Here is a 20,342-nt window from a genome sequence, read left to right on the forward strand (position 1 = left end):
GCACCTTTAAAAAGCGCCTAAAAAAAGTCAAAGCGGCAGACTCCTGGTTAAAATAAAGCGGGGCGGCAGTTCCACTCTCCATCCAGCAGGGGCCGCTGCCGTTCCCTCCCTCGATCCATCTTCATATTACCTATCAACGTCACTTTCAAGAAAGGAAGAAAGGAACTCCCTCGTCAAGAGGAAATGACGTGAGGCTGCATCCGCTTCCTGGTTTGCACACGTGCGGGGTGGGAAAGTGGCGTTCTCTTCCGCACACAGTGGGCGCGATGGCGGCGGCGTCTTCTTCTTCTGTGGAGGCGACGAAACCAGCGGCCACCTTGGCGGCTCCCCCTCTCCTTTCCCTGGACCCGGAGAGGCAGAAGGAGTTCCAGGCCAAAGTGCACCGCGTACGCAAGGCGGCTGCCCAGGTGAGAGCGAAAAGAGGATGATAATAATAATAATAATAATTAATAATAATAATAATTTTTTTATTTATACCCCGCCCTCCCCAGCCAAGACTGGGTCAGAAGAAGCGGAGTTGGGGGGGGGGGAGATGTGGGATTTGGTGTCCAGGTGTATCAATGTTGGGCTACAACGACTTCCATCTGCCCCAGCCTGTGGCTCCCTTGTGGCCATGCTGAGACCCTAGATTTCTAGATTTCTCCACTTGTTTCCTAGGAGTAGCTGTCAAACGTGCGTGTGGTAGTTGGACAGAAGCTAGAGCAGCGGTTCTCAACCTGTGGGTCCCCAGATGTTGTTGGACTACAACTCCCATCATCCCTGAGCTCTGGCCTTGCTAGCTAGGGGTGATGGGAGTTGTTGTTCCACAACATCTGGGGACCCACAGGTTGAGAAAGTTTCTATGGCGCCCTTCATCCGAGGCACCCTAATGGTTTTGTGTGTGTTTCCTTGAGAGCAGGCAATAGAAACTGAAGTTGAAAGGCTTAAAATATCCATGCTTAACAGTGCCAATGTTCAGGATGCTGTGAGGAGGCAGCAGCATTTACCAACCCAGAGCATTTCAGGTTAAACCCCACTGTGCATCTGTAACTGTCATCATGCAGATTTGATGTTTTTTTCATTTATTACTTCTATATCATGTTTTTCTAGCATTTTGGAGTTCAAAACAGCAGGCTCAGATGGTCTCCTATTTGGGCACTGCTCCTGTCTGCTGCATTTTGTAGTTTCAGGCTGTGCCCCGGGGAATGTTTATGTCTCCCCACCACCATGTCTCTGCAACTGCTCTGCACAGGGAGATCATCAGAGATAATGAACCAATGCGCATGAGGTTGTATTTTGAAATGTTAATTAATTCCTTCATATATATTACAGAATCAGAAGCTGACACCTGGTGTCATTTACTTGGGCCATATCCCAAAGGGTCTTTCTGAACCACAACTTAAAGAATACTTTGATCAGTTTGGGACAGTTACAAGACTTCGACTTTCAAGGAGTAAAAAGGTAACATTGGGAGGGGAATTATATCTTGTTAGAACACTATAAACACCGTAAAACATCAACACCCAGCTCACAGCACCCTGAAGAACTAGGAGGGCACAAAAACTTAAATAGAAAAGTTTGAACTACCCTCCATGCAGTGAAGGATTTCTGGTGGGAGGGCTGCCACAGAAAAGACCCTCTGGTGTGTTGTTACTTTTCCATATATTCTTAAGGGTAACACTTCTTAAAATGCTTCAGTTAAGTTCTTTCCCCTCCAACCAGGCCCTATCACTCCTTACAACGGGCAGTTGTAGTTTCTGGAGTCATTTATGTTGGCCTTCAGAACAATATCAATGTTTGTTTGTTGAATTTATATACCACCCTATACCCAGAGGTCTTAGGGTGGTTCACAGAGTATGTAATTTAACATGTAGGCTCCCTGTGGTCATTAAATTAAACCAATGGGCATGTCTGTATATTTGTCTTACTTTAAGAAATATGTTTGCAGTAAAAGTAGTTCATCGGGCTCAGAAATCCTTTTTCTCCAAGATCCTTCAACCAAGAAAAAATAGTGTTCAGCACAGATTCATTTTAGCATGTAGATGTATTTCAAGGTTTATCTCCTTAACTTTAACAGACTGGGGGCAGCAAAGGTTATGCGTTTGTGGAATTTGAATATGATGAAGTTGCTAAGATTGTTGCAGATACCATGAACAACTATCTTTTCGGTGAACGACTTTTGAAATGTGAGTATGAATGAGTTTCTTGCCCAAAAGGAAAATTGAATGTGGCAGTTCTGAAGCAGTAACATCAATTGGTTTCCAAACCTTGCCACAGTCTGGTTTACAGAATATCATTTCTCTGAAAACTGTCCCCCAAACCTGCCTGTTACTTTGTCTTTTCTCCCAAAGTCCTTGAATCTCTTCCCCCACCCCATCTGTCTTCCCCCCCTTGGTACTTGGAGATACCCTTTCTCCCAATGAGAGCAATTGACACACAAGGCCCTGTGACCTCCTGGAATACCCTGTATTAAGATAAGGTGCAACCTGCAGTCACCTTTCTCAGGAAACTTCCTGTTAAACCACATTTGCAATGGCATGAAAAAGGCATTCCATACTGCTTAGTAGGAATTTCCTCCCTTCCCAGCGCTTGCCACAGTTGTGTGGTGTGTTTTTGAAGTGGCTCCCAAATGCATAGCTCTCTGTAGTACATTGGAATTGCTATTGTTCATGGTGACTCTTGGCTTGAAAACAGAAAAGGATTAGTGAGTTCTGTTCTCTCAAGCAAGTTTAACTGAGCTGGACCGATGGGAGAGTTGAACACCTGAGAAAACCTTGTTCATAATTCTCTTATTAAAGATTCAGACATAGCTTCAGGATGAATTTCTGTGAGGCAGCCTCCCCAGTACTATTAATGAAGCAGCCAAACAACGCTTTCCACTTAATTATAATTCAATTCCAACAGATGATAGAATTGTTCTGAGAGCTAGGTGGACACAAGTGACCAGTGGCATAGCGTGGGGGGTGCAGGGGGGGCCCGACCGCACCGGGCGCAACATCTGGGGAGGGCGCACTCGCAGCTCTGCCCCTACTTGGCTCACTCACTCTCTCACACTGCAGTGCTGGCTGTGCGAATCCGATCCGAGCCGCCGGGTCGCCGCCCACTGTGGAGGGGAGGGTGCCAGGCGTGCGGTGCGGTGCGGAGAGAGAGCGAGGGACTATCTGGGGGAGGGACAGTGCAGCGGGGTGGGGCGCAAATTACTTGCCTTGCCCCGGGTGCTGACAACCCACGCTATGCCACTGCAAGTGACAGTCTTTGAAGAAGCCAGCCCAAGTGCATATGTAAGAGAAGGTGGAAAGCTATTGGATATCAGCCGGATGCTGACAACTCTGTGCCAGAAATAGAGGACAGGGCAGGTGGATCAACGTGACTAGGTGCTTCTCCTTGTGTACTGAGAAGCCTAAAACACAGCAATATTTTATTCCTGCCTGGTGTAAAGGACGGTTTAGATATGGGAGCTGAGAGTAGTGCTTTTGTAGTGATCCAGAGCATATAATTGGGGAACACGCAACTTAACATTCAGATTTCCATGCTTTGGTAAATACTGCTCCATTTTTCAAGGCTTCCATGTTGATTTTTGGTGTAACGTGTTTGTGATGCAGGCCAGTTTATGCCTCCTGAAAGGGTGCGTGAAAACCTGTTCAAAGGTAGTGAGAAAATATTCAGCAAGCCGTCCTATCCAGCAGTGAAACGCTACAACCGGAGGCGAACAACCCAAGAGAAAGCAAAGATGGTGCAGCGGTTGCTGAAGAAGGAACGGCAGTTGCGGAAAAGGCTGGCTAAGAAGGGAATCGATTATGATTTTCCTGGCTTTGTAAGTGAATGCCCTGGCCGCTCCCCCAAAGGGATGGAGGTTGACATGCAAACCTGTTAAGTCAAGTGCTAATTGCAAAGTATGTGCCTTAAACAGGGATTATGAATGGAAATATTGCCATTGAGCAAGCGAAAGATCTGTGAATGTTTTACTCAGTAAAAGAATGGAGTCTCTGGGCCTTTTCACAAAGGACACAGAGGCAAACCCTGGCTTGTCACCCAGTATGCATCCAGCACAGATCTACAGCTTCCTGAAAGATGGTCACCTACCTATGTGATACATGTGTCTAGCCTTCACTCTTAACACATTTTGGTCTCCCAGTAAAAGAACTAAGGTCAGACATGTAAACAGCCACTTATCTAGTCTCTGATGGTCAGTAACCATTACTTCCAGGTGAGCAGGAAAGCTTTTGTAGAATAGATGAGTTTTTCCTATCAGGTTTCTGATGTGTCACAAGTAACTACAACTGGTATGTGTTTTGTTAAGCCCACAAGGTACTAGTCTGCCTATTAAAAACACCTGAAAATAAGCAATGTGTGAAGTGGCCCTAAGCAATCATAACAGATTTCAACTAAGCTAGAGTTGAAATTGGGTTTTGTAGCCCTTTATTGTTTATTAAGAAAAAGGCACAATTCTAGGACAATATTTTAATCTTGTTTTGATGGTAGGATACCATTTTGTGTGTTTGTGTGTGTTGTATAAATGGATGGTATTTTAACCATACTAAATGCAGTGGGGTCCACAAAGGACATTTTGGCTGTAAATGCAGGTTGCACAGGGATCATGTTGATGCTGAGCCTCTTTTCCATAGGCCGCTGAAATGCCTCGGATTAAGAAAAAGAAGCTTTCAAAACCAGACTCGAGCATGAATGTGTCTGTGAGCAGTGAGGTAAGTTAAAATGTTGATCTTCCCAAAGAGTACAGTCATACCTCAGGTTACAGACGCTTCAGGTTGCATTTTTACGGACCCACTGAAACCCAGAAATACTGGAACGGGTTACTTCCGGGTTTCGGCAGCCGTTCATGCACAGAAGCGCTAAATCGTGCTATGCACAGAAGTGCAGAATCGCAACCCGCACAAACTCACCACTGCGGGTTGCGAATGTATTCCCGCATGGATCGCGTTCGCAACCCGAGCGTCCACGGTACTAGTAAGAAAGGGTTTGGGTTTTTTAGTCAATTGAATTCCTGTCATGATCCTATCTCTGGGAGATATTTTGAGGTGTGTGGGTGGCCAAATAGGAACAAAATTATTGGACCTCTGCAGAGTGGAAGGTTGGTCTTCAGACAACCCCTCTAGAGAGACTGACACCTTTGTGTTCATTTTGTGCCTTCCCTTTGCTTCCACAAGTCAGGCCTCAATTTTGTCTCATTGCATCCCATCACCAGCTCTTTCCCCTTATGCAATCTCCTGGTAGGATGGGACCCTGGGGAGCAAATTGGTAGCCGCCAGGAGAGGGAAGCTAAGTTCTGTTTCATGAGCAGAGGTCTGCTCATGCAGTGCTGAGATAATGCCCTTCACCTTTATCATGGTGATGGTCCAACAGAATTTAGCAACATCCTTATCTCTCATATCCAGGATCCTACCCCAGTGTGTACCCCATCGTTTCTTGAACGGCGAAAATCTGAGCCAGAAGATAGTGATGACAAAGAAATAACTTTCAAACTACCACCTGCAAGTATAAAGACTGCTGCACAAAAAGCCAAAACAGCAAAGCTACAGAGAAAAACAGCTGGCACGAAAAGGAAATGCAAAACTTAAAATTATTTCTTCAGCCAAAGGACACATTCATTTCACAAGGAGTTTCCAAGCAGTCCTGATTTTAGAAAGTCTTGCGTAGTTACAATAGTTGATCCTCACATCAATCTCCAATCAAAACTCTATTTCCTAAGTATAACAAGCCAGTGTTCCAGGATCACAAGGAGAAATAGTTTTAGATTCTGCCGACTTGGACCCATTTCTGACCTACTGGGTGAGGGGGAGAGCTGAAATGTACTGTCTTAAGCATTTTAACTAAAATGTGTGGCTGGTATAAAAAATGTCACAGATGACCGAAGAGTAAACATGTATAAATTGTCAGCAGAAAGAGGTTATTGAGGAATATTTTGTTTTTCCCAACTATGATTCATTTGAAATTAAGTTCAAATAAAAAAATGTTGAAATTCACTGGAGTAGTGTGTTAAATTATTGAAAACAGTGGTTATCAGCCATGTAAATGGTTTCCAGTACAGTGGTACCTTGGTTCTCGAATGGCTTAGTTGCCTAACAAATCGGCTCCCGGATGCCGCAAACCCAGAAGTAAGTGTTCTGGTTTGCAAACATTTTTCAGAAGCCAAACATCCGGTGTGGCTTCCGCTTGAGTGCAGGAAGCTCCTACAGCCATTTGGAAGCCGCGCCTTGGTTTTCGAACGGTTTCGGGGACTCCCGGAACAGATTAAGTTCAAGAACCAAGGTACCACTGTATACAGAATTGAAGAAAGGTAGTGGCTCAGTGAGGGTGACGCTGTGGGTTAAACCACAGAGCCTAGGGCTTGCCAATCAGAAGGTCGGCGGTTCGAATCACCGCGACGGGGTGAGCTCCCATTGCTCGGTCCCTGCTCCTGCCAACCTAGCACGTCAAAGTGCAAGTAGATAAATAGGTACCGCCGGCTCCCTCGGCCAATAAAGCGAGATGAGCGCCGCAACCCCAGAGTTGGCCACGACTGGACCTAATGGTCAGGGGTCCCTTTACCTTTACCTTTAGTGGTTCAGTGACGGGGCACATACTTCAGATGCATAAAGTCCCAGGCTCAATCCTTGTCCTCTCCAGGTAAAGCTGAGAATGGCCCCTGCCTGCAACCCCTGGAGAGCTGCTTCCAGTCCATGTAGACTAGGTGTGGGGCCCTCCAGAACTTGCTGCAGTCTACAACTCCAGTCAGGCCCAGCAAGCATGGCCAGTGGCCACTATTCTGCCAGGCACCACTACTCTGCCAGGCACCATTTCTGCCATTTGTCTGGTAAGTTGTGGGGCAGACAGCAAAGTGGCGTCTCTTACACCTGTCACAGTGTGCCCAAAGGTGCACTGTCTACTACTTAGCACACCTCGCGCCACTGCTTAGTAACATATGGCTTGGCAATTGGGACAGTTTTAATGTTCATTATTCATCAAGGTGGGCAAGATGGTATGGGTGGTGGTTAGGGCGTTGGACGAGGGCCTGGGAGATCAGGGTTCAAATCACAACTCGGATGCAAAGCTCATTGAGTGACCTTGGGCCAGTCACTGCCTCTCAGCCTAACCCACAGGGTTGTTTGTGGGGAATTAAAGGAGGAGGAGGACCACATCTGTCACCTTGAGTTCGGAAAGAGAAAGTTGGGATACAAAGCCTGTAATTCTAAAGGAACATGCATTTGTTGTCACTTGCCTGCTGCCAAGCAGCTGCTGATAATTGTTGCATTCTGCTATAATGCTGCTTTTTATTCCATCACCGTGGGAATAACCTTCCTGGTAATATATTGGGATGGTGAAAGGTAAAGATACCCCTGACCATTAGCTCCAGTCGTGACCGACTCTGGGGTTGTGCGCTCATCTCACTCTATAGGCCGAGGGAGCCAGCGTTTGTACGCAGACAGCTTCCGGGTCGTGGTCAGCAGGACTAAGCCACTTCTGGCGAACCAGAGCAGCGCAGGGAAACGCTGTTTACCTTCCCATCAGAGTGGTATCTATTTATCTACTTGCACTTTGACGTTCTTTCAAACTGCTGGGTTGGCAGGAGCAGGGACTGAGCAACGGGAGCTCACCCCGTCGCAGGGATTCAAACCGCAGACCTTCTGATCAGCAAGTCCTAGGCTCTGTGGTTTAACCCACAGCACCACCCGCGTCCCTATTGGGATGGTAAATATATATAATTGCTGTGCCTTGATGTGCAAGAAAGTCATCTAAGGTATTTATTGTATCTGTTGCCTCTCAGGCAGCTGTTGTTTATACACAGGCTGAGGTTGCAAGGAACTAGCACCCAACATTGTGAAAAGGTGTTTGTGGGTGTACTTAATGCATAAATGTGCCATGCCTTGAAAGTTTTTACTCAAGGATTCAGCCTTCTGTCGCCATTGTCCCTACTCCAATTATGTGCTGAATTGGTAAATAATAATAATAAATGAAGTATTCCACCCTTTTTTCAAACACATTGCATTTAATCGTGATATGATAGCATTTTGAAATGAAGAGGCCACAAAATACACACATTTCCACAACAAAGTGAGGGTGTGAATAAGATTTATGGTAATCTAGTTGAAGGTTAACAAACTGCCTTTAGTTTTCCTTCTACAAAAAAGAAAAATACTGCTCATCACAAGGGGGCAGGATTTCTTGCGAGCTTAGAAAGCCAGGTTTCCCTCCTGCATTCATGAATGGTGCTTCTGGTCTTTGTAGCTCAGGGAGGTTTAAGCAATTCCTGATTCAAGAGCAGAAACTGGAAAAGGGGAATTGGCGTTCTGGGTGAGAGAGAGAGAAAGAGAAAATGAAAGCCCTTTCTGAAAGCAGAAGATGATTGTTTCAGTAGCAGGCGAAGCATAAAATCAAGGAGACCTACCTGAGAAAGCAAAGGTTGGTTGTTATATGCCTTGACCTACAAAGGTTCTTACATCTGTTATCTTCAACTTGTCTTACTACATAATGTTATTAGGCCAGACATTCTAAAGCAAAGTTGCTACCATGCAGAAAGATCAACCTCTAACAAATGCAAACATTTCTAGGGCACTGTTTAGAAATGCAGCTTGCAAAGATCAAAGCAGTCGAATAGGCATTGCATAGGAGCAACTCAAGCTGTGTCCATTATTGTATATATGATGCAGAGAAAAGATCAAATTTCTAGTATTTATCACTAATTTGATTAAAAGTACTGTGTCCACATTGCTACAGGTAGTACGGGCTCAAGTCTGCATAGTACTTAATGTAAGTCATACTAATTAAACCATACTTGTGTATACTTGAGCACGTTCCACGTGGATCAAAAACTAGGATCCATTTCTTGAGTAAATAAGTAGTGGCATATGTGTCACTGCAATAATCCAGTTTGCAGGATCAGGCTGTCACTGGCACCGTCAGGAAATCTGTCCCACAGAAAAATTGCATTTTCCACCCCCACCCCCCCAGCCCCTGTATTTTACAGTAAGCCCACAACTTATACACATTCAAACTTGTGCACATTCAGATTTACGTGCTTGGCACACACACAAAATATTAATAACAAAAGTGGTGAACATCCAGGGAAAAAGACTTCGGCAATCCCACCTGCCATTGCAGCCAATGTCTTTTGCCTATCTGCGATTTTGGCTTTAGGCGTGATGCCAGGACCTCCTGAGTGCTTGCTGTATTTAAAATGTTACCTCTAGGATTAAGGCTACCATAACTTTAATTGAAGAGAATTTTAGGAGACGACTTTGGCAGCTTAAGTAGCTCATGGGGTGGGGGTGTTGCACAGGAATTATTATTGAACACTGATGTCCACGGCTAACGTAAAGCACTTAATTTCTCAGTAAAGATTTAGTAGCAGAGGAAGTGATGTCACGAGACCTCGTTTCATGAAACTCAATTTATGTCTGAAAAATAGACTACCGGGCATCACTTAGTGCAATGTGGTTATCAATAATTAAAACAGGACATCCCTTCCTAAGTAGCACAGTTGGCCCACGTACAACTCAATGGCACATTTCCTCGCAGCAGCTTCCTTCCATGCATTTGTTGCTTTGCCAAAGCCAATAAAGTGCAATTCACAATAGGTTCCCACCCTCCACTGCCCATTTGAACTTAGAGACACATTATCATCATCATCATTTTTAATTTGTATACTGCCTTTCTATCTTACAATACTCAAGGCGGTTTACAAGCTGAAGAAACAAAAAATGCACATCTTATAACAATCTAACGCAATACAAAAATGTGATAAAACATAACTTTAAAATAGGCAACCTTCATCAAAAAAAGTAACATTCAACAATCAATTAGAATAGTATAAAATAATAATATCAACATATAAAAGTTAAACAGAAATCCACTCAACAGTTACAATAATATCTAAACTATAATCAATAAAACGACAAGCCACAGTACATAAAACAATACAATACACATTGAGAAGCAGAGGGGGTAGAGCAAGGCAGGTGGAAGGTGGCCTTGCCTGATGGAGTCTCACCCCTCACAGTTCTTCCTCCAGGAACAGCTCCCTTATGAGAGGCCTTTGGCCACCTCATGAGAAGAGAAGACTCCCTGGAAAAGACCCTGATGTTGGGAAAGATGGAGGGCACAAGGAGAAGGGGACGACAGAGGACGACATGGTTGGACAGTGTTTTCGAAGATACAAACATGAGTTTGACCAAACTGCAGGAGGCAGTGGAAGACAGGAGTTCCTGGCGTGCTCTGGTCCATGGGGTCACAAAGAGTCGGACACGACTAAACGACTAAACAACAACAAAGCCGGAGGGTGGGGCAAGGCAGGTGGAAGGAGGCCTAGCCTGATGGAGTCTCTCCCCTCACAGTCATTATTCTAGTCACCAACTGCAAGTTGAGACTGTGTAAAGGTGGAAATCCCACTGCCCACCATTAAAGAATGCTTCCTTCCATGCGTCTGAAAAGTAGGGATGTGGACATCTTTATTTTAAAAGTCATGGAAGTGACTGCCCACATGCAACTATGCTTTAAAGTAACCTTTCCCAACTTGGTGCCCTCTAGAAGGACAGTTGAACTACAGTTCCTGTCAGCAGCAGACAGTATAGCCCAACTGAGATGGAAAGTCTGATACTATCTGGCAATCACCAGACTGGGGAAGACTGCTTTAAAGTCAGCATTAAGGATAAATTCATTCTCTCTCATGCTATATTTATTTTGGTGTATGGCTATTATTGGGACACGGGTGGCGCTGTGGGTTAAACCACAGAGCCTAGGACTTGACGACCACAGAGCCTAGGACTTGCAGATCAGAAGGTCGGCAGTTCGAATCCCTGCGACGGGGTGAGCTGCCGTTGCTCAGTCCCTGCTCCTGCCAACCTAGCAGTTCGAAAGCACCTCAAAGTGCAAGTAGATAAATAGATACTGCTCCAGTGGGAAGGTAAATGGCGTTTCCATGCGCTGCTCCGGTTCGCCAGAAGCGGCTTAGTCATGCTGGCCACATGACCCAGAAGCTGTACATCGGCTCCCTCGGCCAATAAAGCGAGATCAGCGCCGCAACCCCAGAGTTGGCCACGACTGGACCTAATGGTCAGGGGTCCCTTTACCTTTACCTATGGCTATTATAGGTAGCATGAAGAGAAGCCTTCTAAGAGCTGGAGATAGCGGCAATGCTTGTATTTGAGCCACACTCATTGGACCCCTTGGAACAGGCTACTGTAACTTGCCCATTAGTTTTAACAGGTCTACTCTGAGTATGGCTCAGTTGGGTACAACTGTGGGTTGTATCCAAGAACTTCCACTTGCACAATGTCACGTCCCTCCCCGCCTCCCATGCACCCCTCTTTTCTGGGGGTTCTCCGAACCCTGTGGAGCAGATTCAGAGGGAGGGGGCGCAGGTATAGATAGGAAGCGGAGGAGAAATTACATTGCGTAAGTAGAATTCCTTGAATTAATGGAACGACTTGGTCTGATACAACCCCCTGTGTTTAACTATGATAATCTATGAACCCGTTGACCCTGATTAATCACTAAATATTCTTTAGGTGGCCGAGAGGTCAATTGTCCATTCCAAGGGTGGACGTACACATCTGAAAGAAGCGAGTGAATAAATCTCTCAACTTTATGTCCTCCTTTATGCCAGTTTGTGCTTGTTGTAGGTTTGCCTTGGGCTTGTGCAACTTACAATCCACCAAAGCAAGCACAGTTCGCTAACCCCATACTGTGGTTGGACAGGTATCCGTACAGGTGCCTTGTTTCAGTTTATTTTCCTCCCTACTTGCCCAAGTAGATTAGCACTGCTGTAAAGTGTGCATGCGCTTTATGGATAATATCCATAGCATAATAAAAAGGTTTAAAAGGGACAGAGGGAATGAACAAACAAACAAAAAAGCCAGCTCTCTCTCTCATAGACCTGAACAGGACTAAGCTACAGTAACAGTTTTACAGGAAGAGTTAAGCACTAAGAGATGGTGCCCACGTTAATAACTGAAATCAGGAGCGTCCATTCTGCTGCAATTAAACGCTTGATTATCTCTTCCCACCTTGCTTTTGGTACAATAACAAAACCATTAGGCTTTTATTAGGAGAGTTTATTATTTGCCTTTGCATATCTGCAGAAACCGAAGGCCTAATGGTACTAATACGAAGCCGTGTAAGAGTGCAGGTTCCTAGAATTATGTATAATACATGGTGCTTTTTCCTCCTTGAAAGTTTCCTGCTTTCTTGATGTCAATTGCTGCTTTGGCTGAGGATCATCTCAAGCAAGCAGCCATATTGCATGAAAGTGGCAGGGAGGTTATCCTGCCCCACAGCATGCAGGTAAGAGATGGGCAGCATTTAGCTGCAAGGCAACCATTTATCTGGGCTCTTCTTAGAATCCCAAATGTCTCCGAATTTTGCTAGTCCTTATGAGTAAACGCTTGCTCAAGGAAACCCTTCCCACCACAGCATATTCACACGTTCTTGCTTATATGTTGACTGTGAAGAAGCTGGGCTTTGTTATTGTGGGCTACTGGTATGGACTGTGATCTCTACATATTTCCTTGTTCCCATTAAGCCATGACTTGGCTTACACTTATGTACAAACCAGGTCACTGAGGTTCTTCCTAGCTCAGTGGCATAGCTATAGGAACACACCGGGGCGGGGCACACGCAGCCCCCAGAATGAGGCAGACCTCTCTGGGCGTCTTCCTGTGTGGTGCAGTGGTTAAGAGCGGTAGACTCATAATATGGTGAACTGGGTTCGCGTCTCCGCTCCTCCACATGCAGTTGCTGGGTGACCTTGGGCTAGTCACACTTCTCTGAAGTCTCTCAGCCTCACTCACCTCACAGAGTGTTTGTTGTCGGGGAGGAAGGGAAAGGAGAATGTTACCCGCTTTGAGACTCCTTTGGGTAGTGATAAAGCGGGATATCAAATCCAAACTCTGATGATGATGAAGCACAGCCTGGGACGTTCACAAATCAGTCCCAGTGCGCACCAGTGACACATATCTAAAGACATGTGCACACTCTATCAGCAGAGTATAGCAGAAACGATCACGGAGTGTGAGTGTAGCATTCTAAGTGATTTATTAAGCAATATATACAGGACAAGGGATGCGGGTGGCACTGTGGGTTAAACCACAGAGCCTAGGACTTGCCGATCAGAAGGTCGGCGGTTCAAATCCCCACGACGGGGTGAGCTCCCGTTGCTCGGTCCCTACTCCTGCCAACCTAGCAGTTTGAAAGCACGTCCAAGTGCAAGTAGATAAATAGGTACTGCTCCGGCAGGAAGGTAAACGGCGTTTCCGTGCACTGCTCTGGTTCGCCAGAAGCGACTTAGTCATGCTGGCCACATGACCCAGACGCTGTACGCCGGCTCCCTTGGCCAGTAAAGCAAGATGAGCACCGCAACCCCAGAGTCGGTCAGGACTGGACCTAATGGTCAGGGGTCCCTTTAACTTTACCTTATATACAGGACAAAGCAATCATGGCGTCCTCTCACATCTTCTCCAAGACAGAGAGAGAGAGAAAGAAAGGACAAAAGTACAGTACAGTGGAAGAGAGATAAGACTGACTTCCGTTCTCACACTTTTCAAGCCTAGAAAGTCAACACTGAAAGTAACAATCGCACATCAGCAACGGAGGAGTTAAGTGCTAACAATAGCATGAGGGGCCACAAGGGCGGTTGGTAGAGGGTGCAAATTGGTAGAGGGTGCAAAATTTCAACACCCAATGCTGCCTCAATACAACTGTGTACTTCCGTCACTGCGCTCTGTTGAAAATGGCTTCTCCATGCGAACCAGAAAGTGGCTTCTCCAGACAATGGAACAACTTTTCTTAACTGTAAACTCCTGGGTGATAGGATGCTGTTAGGCAGTTGAATGTGCATGTGTACTCTGCCTGTTTCCTTCCCACCCATCCCCTTCTGCATGGCCCTGGGTGCTGGCAAGCCACGCTACGCCACTGTCCTAGCTAACGTCTCAGCTCTTGTTGTTCATTTTTCATGTGGATTTCCATATTTGCATTGGGACATCTAGGTACAATGGTGCAAAGGCAGCTTTTGAAGGATATGTCAGCCCTTATTGGAAAATGCCCCATTTTAAAAAACGTGTTTCCTTCACAACAGAGCATCTCTCGTTTGTAATTTTGTGAATTCCCCATTTGTGCCCCAGGGCAGCATTTCATACTCTCCAACATTTCTCCAATGAAAATAGGGACGTCCCATTCCATAACAATAATTTTACTATTTATACCCCACACATCTTACTGGGTTGCCCGGCTTTCAACATATATAAAAACATTAAACATTAAAAAAAACAACTTCCCTATACAGGGTTGCCTTCAAACAGCTTGAGGGTCAGATAACGCCATACCCTCCAACATTTCTCCAATGAAAATAGTGATATCCTAAGGAAAAGTGGGGCATTCCGGGATCAAATCAGAAACCAGGAAGGCTTCTCTAAATCAGGGTTGGAAAATAGGGACACTTGGAGGGTCTGGCATTTTTCTGTTACACGTGCACACACTTGTTTTTGTGACTTTTGGATAATGTTGAAATGTTGATTATTGTAAAAGACCTCATAGGGCTGCAATACAAACCACCCTTTCTAGGCAGTAAGCCTCACTGAACATGGTGAGACTTACATCCGAGTAAACATCTGAAGGATTGTGCTCTAAATACATTTTCTGGATCATAATATCTCTGCTTGACAGAATTGACCTGGATATTACCAGCATTTCAACAGGTCTGTATAATTGTCCCTTTAAGAACAGTACCTGCTGTTTGATTAGCCAGTGATCGTGTGTAGTACCAGGCCATAAATTGCTTCTCCTGCTGGTTTCTGCATATCAAACTCGTGCTCAGAGGAAAGGAGCAGGCCAAGAACTATTTATGGGGTCTTTCTTCCTGTCCACTCGACAATCTTATCAATTATCCAAGAAGCAGTTAAGCTTTCCTTACGTGAAGCCAGTGTGATTTTTCTTGTGTATGGAATGGACTTGGTAACACCGAAGCCACATGGGTTATTTTGTGTTGTAATGAGGTTGCTGTGTGCTTCCCAGCAGCCATCCCACTTGCTTCCCCAGAAGCAGAAGTGGCAACAGAGCACTTAGCAATTCAAGCTACTTCCTGTTTCTGTGCTGCCATCTGGTCTAAGCTACATTTCTGCACAAGGATGACCCCAGGGGATTTCAGTGGCTCCAGGAGAAACCTCTTAGTGTGATGTGATTAGATAGATAGATAGATGATAGACAGATGGACACACAGGAGATGATAGATGATAGATACATAGATAGATAGATAGATGATAGATAGATAGATAGATAGATAGATAGATAGATAGATAGATAGATAGATGATAGATAGATAGATGATAGATAGATAGATAGATAGATAGATAGATGATAGATAGATAGATGATAGATAGATAGATAGATAGATAGATAGATAGATAGATAGATGATAGATAGATAGATGATAGAAAGATACATGATAGATAGATAGATAGATAGAGAGAGAGAGAGAGAGAGAGATGATAGATATAGATAGATAGATTAGATAGAGATATAGATAGATAGATTATAGATGATAGATAGATAGATAGATAGATAGATAGATAGATAGATAGATATAGATTAGATAGATAGATAGATGATAGATAGATGATAGATAGATAGATAGATAGATAGATAGATAGATAGATGATAGATAGATAGATTAGATAGATAGATAGATAGATAGATGATAGATAGATGATAGAAAGATACATGATAGATAGATAGAGAGAGAGAGAGATGATAGATATAGATAGATAGATTAGATAGAGATATAGATAGATAGATTATAGATGATAGATAGATAGATAGATAGAGATAGATTAGATAGATAGATAGATAGATAGATAGATAGATAGATAGATAGACAGACAGAGATAGATTAGATAGATGATAGATGATAGATAGATAGATCCTTCAATTCCAAGGCAATTTGGGCTCAGAGACAGTACACCATAAAGTGCCCTATTTTCTGAGTCTGATTTTTCCTTCCCACCCTCCACAGGGATACTACAAGCGGATGGTTCAGGAGCATAGCAGCATTAAGAGAGGGCTATTAGCTCAATGGCAGAGCAACTGCAATGCACACAGTCCCAGATTCAGCCCACAGCATCTCCAGGCGAGGCCAGGAATGCCAGCTGCCTGAAACCCTGGAAAGTCATTGCCACCAATCAGTGGATGATACCGAGCTTGGCAGACCAATGGTCTGACTTCCTGTGTTCCAGTGAAGCTTCCATTTCACCAGATCAGGCTGTCAGCCTATCTAGCTCCATACTGCATGCCATGGCAGCGGCTGAGGGTCTTTCCCCTCCATCACCTACTGCCTGTTTCACTTAGAGAAGCAAGGATTGAACTTGAGACCTTCTGTATGTAAATCGACACCTGCTTCTTGGGAGAAAAGCAATGACAAATCTTGAAAAGCAGAGACATCACCTTGCCAACAAAGGTCCGTATAGTTAAAGCTATGGTTTTCCCAGTAGTGATGTATGGAAGTGAGAGCTGGACCATAAAGAAGGCTGATCACCGAAGAATTGATGCTTTTGAATAATGGTGCTGGAGGAGACTCTTGAGAGTCCCCTGGACTGCAAGAAGATCAAACCTCTCCATTCTGAAGGAAATCAGCCCTGGGTGCTCACTGGAAGGACAGATCCTGAAGCCGAGGCTCCAATATTTTGGCCACCTCATGAGAAGATAAGATTCCCTGGAAAAGACCCTGATGTTGGGAAAGATTGAGGGCACAAGGAGAAGGGCACGACAGAGGAGGAGATGGTTGGACAGTGTTCTGGAAGCTACCAACATGAGTTTGACCAAACTGCGGGAGGCAGTGGAAGACAGGAGTGCTTGGCATGCTCTGGTCCATGGGGTCATGAAGAATCGGACACGACTAAACGACTATACAACAACATATGTAAATCACCAGCTCTATCACCAAGCTGTGGAACTTCTCCAAAAGCCAAGATCAACCTCCCTTAACCTTTGCAGCAGTTGTGGAAGATTTGTGGCTATTTTTGCTGCCAGTTAGCAGAACTCGGTGTGCTGAGTAGCAGGAGCCGTTTTGAGTGTCTCCCTCAAGTGTCTCCCTCCCAGAAGATCAGTCTAGATCCAGCCATTTGGGCAGGGAGCTGTTACACAGGGAAACCCAATTTAGACAGAATTCCCTTTGGTAAACCTCACAGAGAAATCCACCTTGCTTTTATCAAGCTATTTTAAAATGCCATCTGTATGGGCATCCACATCTGCAGCAGCAGCAGCAAAGCGCACAGAGATTGTTATCTGCTAGGAGGAGTAGAAATGGGCCATTGATATGCAAGTAGCGTTACATCTACAAGCCGAGAAGCTATTTTTAGCTTCAAATGTAGCTTAATATAGCAACAGCAGCTCAGTCCGTTTCTCATCTCACCCCCTGAAGCCTACAGATTTTCTTTTTCCTTTAAACCCTGTAATGATCGCAGATGGTGCCCAAAAGAAGGATAAAGCTAGATAAAGGTCACGACTGCCGAGTGTGAAAGTCTATTTCTTTGAAATTGTTGCAGTTTGCTCCTCACTGAATGTGGTGTGTGTGTGTGTTGTGCTGTGTTGGGAAGAATGCACAATTACATTTTCTTCAGAAGAATAGAAATGTTGAATTTCTGAATGCTGGTTGTTAAATAATGGCTCAAGCAGCTTCCTAACCCAACATTGCTACTTTGCGGGCAGAATTCAAACACATACCAGAAAATTCAGGCTGTGCAATTAAGGTGGTTTTAGAACACCTGAGCAGCAGAGTCATTTCCACCCCCAGGTTGGTCCTTTTTGCGGTAAGGAAACCGCATCAGTAAGTGTGGGACAACAACTTATTGGTGTGACATTGTATAACCTCCACACAAACAAACCAGGATGAATGCGCAATAAACAAGCCATCCAGAAGTGACCCAAAATGAATTGATGATGTGAAATATCTCTATTTCTGCATATATGAATCTACTATGCAGAGGGAAGGGTTAAAAACACCTCACCTTTCCTGCGGTTCCTCCACATCTGCCATATATATATATGATCATTCAAAAGCAAGCAGGTAAAGATAAAAAGGTAAAGGACCCCTGAACAGTAAAGTCCAGTCAAAGGTGACTCTGGGGTATTGCGCTCATCTTGCTTTCAGGCCAAGGGAGCTGGCGTTTGTCCACAGACAGCATTCTGGGTCATGTGGCCAGCATGACTAAACCGCTTCTGGTGCAATGGGACACCGTGACGGAAATCAGAGCGCACGGAAACACCGTTTGCCTTCCCGCCACAGCAGTCCCTATTTATCTACTTGCGCTGGTGTGCTTTCGAACTGCTAGGTTTGCAGGAGCTGGGACAGAGCAATGGGAGCTCACCCCGTTGCGGGGATTTGAACTGCCAACCTTCTGATCAGCAAGCCCAAGAGGCTCAGTGGTTTGGACCACAGCGCCACCTGCTCCCTACAAGCAGGACCTGACTGTTGACCATGGTGGTTTGAGCTAATGGGCTTTGAAGGCCAACAACATAGGGGAGCCAAAGGATCCCCATCCCTGCTATAGACACTAGTGAGCTTGATGGACCAATGGGCTGACTTGGGTTAAGGCTGCTTCCTACTATTGCACCACACTGCTCAGCTGCAATCCTTATATGGCAGATGTTCTTATGGAACATTATGGGACTGCTCTTCCAGGCTAAGTGTGTATCAACTTGCTTTGTAAATGGCAAGCATCTCCTCAAAAGGTCCATCCACAATCAGCTGCCAGCCTTCAACTCTCCTGGTCGAACAAAAGTGCCGGGCCCCCCCTCAGGCGTTCTGTTCATATTTTCCTTTTGCCCTTTCTGCCTGGTTTTGAAGTCCTTGTTGTCTTTGATGGCGAAGCAGCGCCATGACAGTTTCAAAACATGTTCTTCTTTCAAGCGGCCCCCCTCAGTGAGCAGCAGGTCTCCACCCTCAGAGCCGGCAGCCCTTTGCCATTCATTTTCACTGCCCCCCGATGTGGGTGCTCCCCACCCCAAATCAGGGCTTGCGGCTAGCCTTTTGGGCCTTCCAAACCACCCCTTTCAAACCATCCGTTTGACGTCAATGCACCTTTGGGGGAGCAGTTGCTATTTTCTCCATGACTGATAAAAGCAAGGCTTCCTGATATAGCTTATCAAAGGACAAGGGGGTTGGCGGCTCAGTGGGCTTCTCAAGAGGATGCCACCTTTGATGCTTGAAAGGGACCTTTTTGTCCACACGTTAATAGTTTCAAGAGGAGCCACAGCTGTGTCTTACATGCCTTGGCCTTCAGGAAGAGTAATTAGGGAAAGCCTGAGGCAGGAACAGGAGGGGTGAAGACAAACATGTCCTATTTGGTGAAGGGGCCTGGTTCAAGGCTATTGTGTTAATTTACAAGGTCCTTCAAAATTTGGACCTGCCATACCTCAAGGACTGTTTGAACCCCTATTTCCCTGTCTTATCACTGAGGTATTTCGCAGAGTGGCTTTTCTTGGTCTCCCATGGCTTGGGTTCATGGCTAGCTCAGTTGGTTAGAGCGTGGCGCTGATAATGCCAAGGTTGCAAGTTTGAGCCTCATATTATTCCTGTATATTCCTGCAATGCAGGGGGTTGGACCAGAAGATCCTCAGGGTCACTTCCAATTTTATGATTCCACTAGGAGCCATGTGTTCAATATGGTGGACCAGATTTTATGGAGCTCCCTTCTAGGTAAGGTAAAGGTTAAGGACCCTTGGACGATTAAGTCCAGTCAAAGGCAACTATGGGGTTGCGGTGCTCATCTTGTTTTCAGGCCGAGGGAGCTGGCGTTTGTCCACAGACAGATTTCTGGGTATGTGGCCAGCATGACTAAACTGCTTCTGGTGGAACAGAACACCATGATTAGTGCCAGAGCGCATGGAAATGCTGTTTACCTTCCCGCTGCAGCGGTACCTATTTACCTACTTGCACTGGCATGCTTTCAAACTGCTAGGTTGGCAGGAGCTGGGACAGAGCAAAGGGAGTTCACCCTGTCACACGGACTCAAACTGCCAACCTTGCAATTGGCAAGCCCAAGAGGTCCAGTGGTTTAGACCACAGTGTCACCTGCCTCACTTCTAAAGGTAAAGGTAAAGGGACCCCTGACCATTAGGTCCAGTCATGGACGACTCTGGGGTTGCGATGCTCATCTCGCTTTATTGGCCGAGGGAACCGGCGTACAGCTTCCGGGTCATGTGGCCAGCATGACCAAGCTGCTTCTGGAGAACCAGAGCAGCGCACAGAAACGCCGTTTACCTTACGATACAATACGATACGATATCTTTATTATCACTGTCCCTTGCGGAACAATGAAATTGAAAACTACATAAAATTACATTAAAACTACATAAAACTACCACAAAACTACATAAAAACT

The 20,342-nt window shown here is 45.3% G+C and overlaps 1 protein-coding gene across 1 annotated transcript; it reads left to right on the forward strand.

Moving 5' to 3' along the window:
- Positions 1 to 201: 201 nt before the first annotated feature.
- Positions 202 to 5,960, forward strand: NIFK (nucleolar protein interacting with the FHA domain of MKI67). The gene is made up of 6 exons (XM_083442424.1): positions 202 to 407; positions 1,312 to 1,440; positions 2,057 to 2,165; positions 3,582 to 3,793; positions 4,605 to 4,682; positions 5,373 to 5,960. Exons 1-6 carry the CDS (start codon positions 267 to 269, stop codon positions 5,553 to 5,555), a joined length of 852 nt encoding a protein of 283 aa, XP_083298550.1. The 5' UTR covers positions 202 to 266; the 3' UTR covers positions 5,556 to 5,960.
- The last annotated feature ends 14,382 nt before the right edge of the window (positions 5,961 to 20,342 follow it).

This window comes from Podarcis tiliguerta (genome assembly GCF_965153285.1).
Source record: "Podarcis tiliguerta genome assembly, chromosome: 5".
Lineage (NCBI taxonomy): Eukaryota > Metazoa > Chordata > Lepidosauria > Squamata > Lacertidae > Podarcis > Podarcis tiliguerta.

Excerpts from the sequence above, each read along its gene's own strand:
- NIFK (XM_083442424.1), top strand. The coding sequence starts at position 267 with ATGGCGGCGGCGTCTTCTTCTTCTGTGGAGGCGACGAAACCAGCGGCC. Across the intron at positions 3,794-4,604 it reads ATTATGATTTTCCTGGCTTT|GCCGCTGAAATGCCTCGGAT; the intron begins GTAAGTGAATGC and ends TCTTTTCCATAG. Across the intron at positions 4,683-5,372 it reads ATGTGTCTGTGAGCAGTGAG|GATCCTACCCCAGTGTGTAC; the intron begins GTAAGTTAAAAT and ends TCTCATATCCAG.